The sequence below is a fragment of the Apaloderma vittatum genome, unplaced genomic scaffold (assembly GCF_000703405.1).
Source record: "Apaloderma vittatum isolate BGI_N311 unplaced genomic scaffold, ASM70340v1 scaffold35387, whole genome shotgun sequence".
Lineage (NCBI taxonomy): Eukaryota > Metazoa > Chordata > Aves > Trogoniformes > Trogonidae > Apaloderma > Apaloderma vittatum.
The window spans coordinates 1-3047 of NW_009725131.1; the positions used below are offsets into that span (position 1 = coordinate 1).

Consider the following 3047-nt stretch of genomic DNA (forward strand, 5'->3'; position numbering starts at 1 on the left):
ACAGTCGCTTTTGTTTGCCGACGCTGTAACTACGGGAGGCGAGAATATAATCCGGTTTTAAAGTCAACGTCTTGCTTCTCACTTAGGGCTGCCTCCAAGTGGGAGTTGGCAGGATTTAAAGGATCACATGCGTGAAGCAGGTGATGTATGTTATGCTGATGTTTTCCGAGATGGCACTGGTGTCGTGGAGTTTGTACGGAAGGAAGATATGACCTACGCTGTGCGAAAACTGGATAACACTAAATTTAGATCTCATGAGGTAGGTTTCATACTTACTTTCTTTGGCCAGAATTGGATACAAGGGGCTTAACAGTAGGATCTGAAGGTAAGGAACGTGTGTGGTGTTTGTCGTTGATATACAAAACGGCTAAACGAGTCTGCGGTCAGTTTGTCAGGAGATAGACTTTAAAGTTCATGTCTGTTTCTGCGCCATAGTAAACGGTATCTTCAGTCTGTCAGCATGCCTAAAAAGATGGCCCCAAAGCCTAGACTTTTCAATCGAAAGTTCTGTCTATTCAATAGGGAGAAACTGCCTACATCCGTGTTAAAGTTGATGGCCCAAGAAGTCCAAGCTATGGAAGATCTCGGTCACGCAGCCGTAGTCGTAGCAGAAGCCGTAGTCGAAGCAACAGCAGAAGCCGCAGTTATTCCCCAAGAAGAAGCAGAGGATCTCCACGCTACTCTCCCCGCCACAGCAGATCCCGATCTCGTACATAAATGATCACTAGCTCTGATCTTTTTGTAGAACCCCATGTTGTACACAGTTTTCCTTTACTTAGTACAGTCTTTCATTTATTATTTTTTTTAATTCAAACTGTTTTATTCAAATTGGCTGAAGTGTTGAATTGCGTTCTTGTGTAAAATCCCTAGTGAGTATTTGCTCCTTAACATCAACATTCCCCCTCATGTCTTTGGGAAATTGTATTTTAATTGGTGTCAGTCAGGATTGTTTCGATTTAGTTCTAGTTCAATACCAACACTCTTCGAACTGTGGTATCGCTGTGTAAATGTCTCAGTGTTCGGCTGTGGTTTATACGAGCTGGGGATGTTGGGATGTTTGTGGCTAACTTGTCTCTTCTGGGGGATCTTATATTTTATCTTGCCTTTTCGTGTGTCTTTCTGTAGACATATCTGAAGAGATGGATTAAGAATGCTTTGGATTAAAGGATTGTGGAGCACATGTCAATCATTTTAGGATTGTCAAAAGGAGGATTGAGGAGGATCAGATCAATAATGGAGGCAATGGTATGACTCCAAGTGCTATTGTCACAGATGAACTTGGCAGTATTGACCTTATACTGAGGGACAGGTTAATTGAGTACGTGGACCCACGTGTCACTTCAGGCGTGTTGTAGTTACTGCGCGCTGCGATTGCTCTTTTCTTTAAAACTTTTCTTTTTTGGGGGGGGGAGCAATTGTGGCTAAATACTGGCTTTTGTAATTCTCTATTCCATTCGAGTTTTTTAAAGGAGTAAACTGGGATGGGGGTGGGAGCATTGGTTTACTTTTCATCACGCAGCATTTGGTTACGAGCGTTAATGTCATGTCGTATTCGTACACTTGTAGTAGATCAAGGGTATCTTTAAATCAGAGTATAATATCAATACTGCTAAAATCTGCATGTCCTCTGTGTGACTGATACAGCGTTGCTATTTCATTTTTTTTAAGTACCAGAATGAGAGCAAAAGGAATAGAAAACCTAGTTGGGAATAATTTCTTAAGTCTCAGCCCTGCCCCCTCAGACTAATTCACAATTGACTCACAGCTATGTTTAAAACTCCGGGTAGTTAATTTTGTTACCTTCCAGCTAGCTATAGCGTAGACACGCAGTAGGTGGATAGCTTTAGCAGTAAAGCTTTTCCAGTTTCCATAAAACATTTTTTGCAACCACAAAACCTGTAGCACAGCACCGTACGAACAATGAGTATGTTGGCATTTTCAGTTGACATTTTGTAAATATGACAAATGTTTCCTCCAGAGTAGTAATTAACATTGCTGAAAATTATCTGAGCATCACCATTCAAAAAAGTTTGTTTTGGGGAATTGATAGTTATTAATGTACATCTGTATTAATTGATGGCAAACATAACTGATCATTCCCCAGAATCCTATTTTTTCATTACAGTATCTAACTTTTTGCCTCCTCTTTTTTGGTTTTGCTGGTTATAAAGGTTTGGATTGGAGAGGGCTCACTGGATCCCAATCCTTGGAGCTGGATCATTGGATTCAAATCATAATGTGGATAGGATAGGGAGGCTGAATTACAAGGATTCATGGAGCGGGATCAAATTACCAGGAACGCAGGAACGTAGGAGTGGATTCCTGCCCCAACCAAACCGCATTCGTGTGGATTTTTTTATTCAACTCAATTGGCTATTCCAAAGATACTTTTTTTTCTCCTTTTTTTGACGATTGGAGCCCTTAAGATGCACGATGGAGTTTTGCATTTTTTTGGTAAAAGGAGCAAAGCGAGGACCTGGAGAGGTACGCTGGAGCAATCTCCTTGGAAGGATTCAGCACGAGTAGATGGTAAACGTTTAAAGGGGAAAAGGGGGGTTTGTTTAAAAAAAAAAGTACGTAAGTCATTTCTCTAAATTTAAAGACAAAAATTGGAGTTAAAGATCGAGTAGGTTTTCAATTGGCTACTGCCTTTTTTCTTTGACAAATAAAATTTTTAAAAAAACCCTGCATGGTCGTCATCATTTGTTGCTAAGAGCCTTGATGTCGCTTGCTGCTGGAGCATTGTTAAATCGCAAGTTTTTGGACAAAAGGCTTTTGTGCTCAACAGAGATGTAGTGTTTCGCAGGAAGCATCGATGTTTGAGCCGCGCCTGAATAAAGGACCAGTTCCCTGGGAAAGGGGCGGAATTTATTACACGAGTAGGTGAAAAGGGGAAAAGAATCCTCAACGCTTAAGAGAGGATGCTTTAATATTCATGTTGTTGCTAACGAGATCACAAAGGGCAAACAGGAGATTAATCGGGCTCGACGCCCCCCCTCCGCAATCCTCTAGGGAGTAAACCGGTAGGAGCGGTGTGAGTAAACCTC

The 3047-nt window shown here is 41.4% G+C and overlaps 1 protein-coding gene across 1 annotated transcript; it reads left to right on the top strand.

The window, feature by feature from the left end:
- Positions 1 to 86: 86 nt before the first annotated feature.
- Positions 87 to 2677, top strand: LOC104276463 (serine/arginine-rich splicing factor 1B-like; the record flags this gene model as incomplete). Its single annotated transcript, XM_009872786.1, has 1 exon — positions 87 to 2677. A coding segment is annotated over one exon (224 nt), but the record flags the coding sequence as incomplete, so codon positions are not given.
- Between the last annotated feature and the right edge of the window lie 370 nt (positions 2678 to 3047).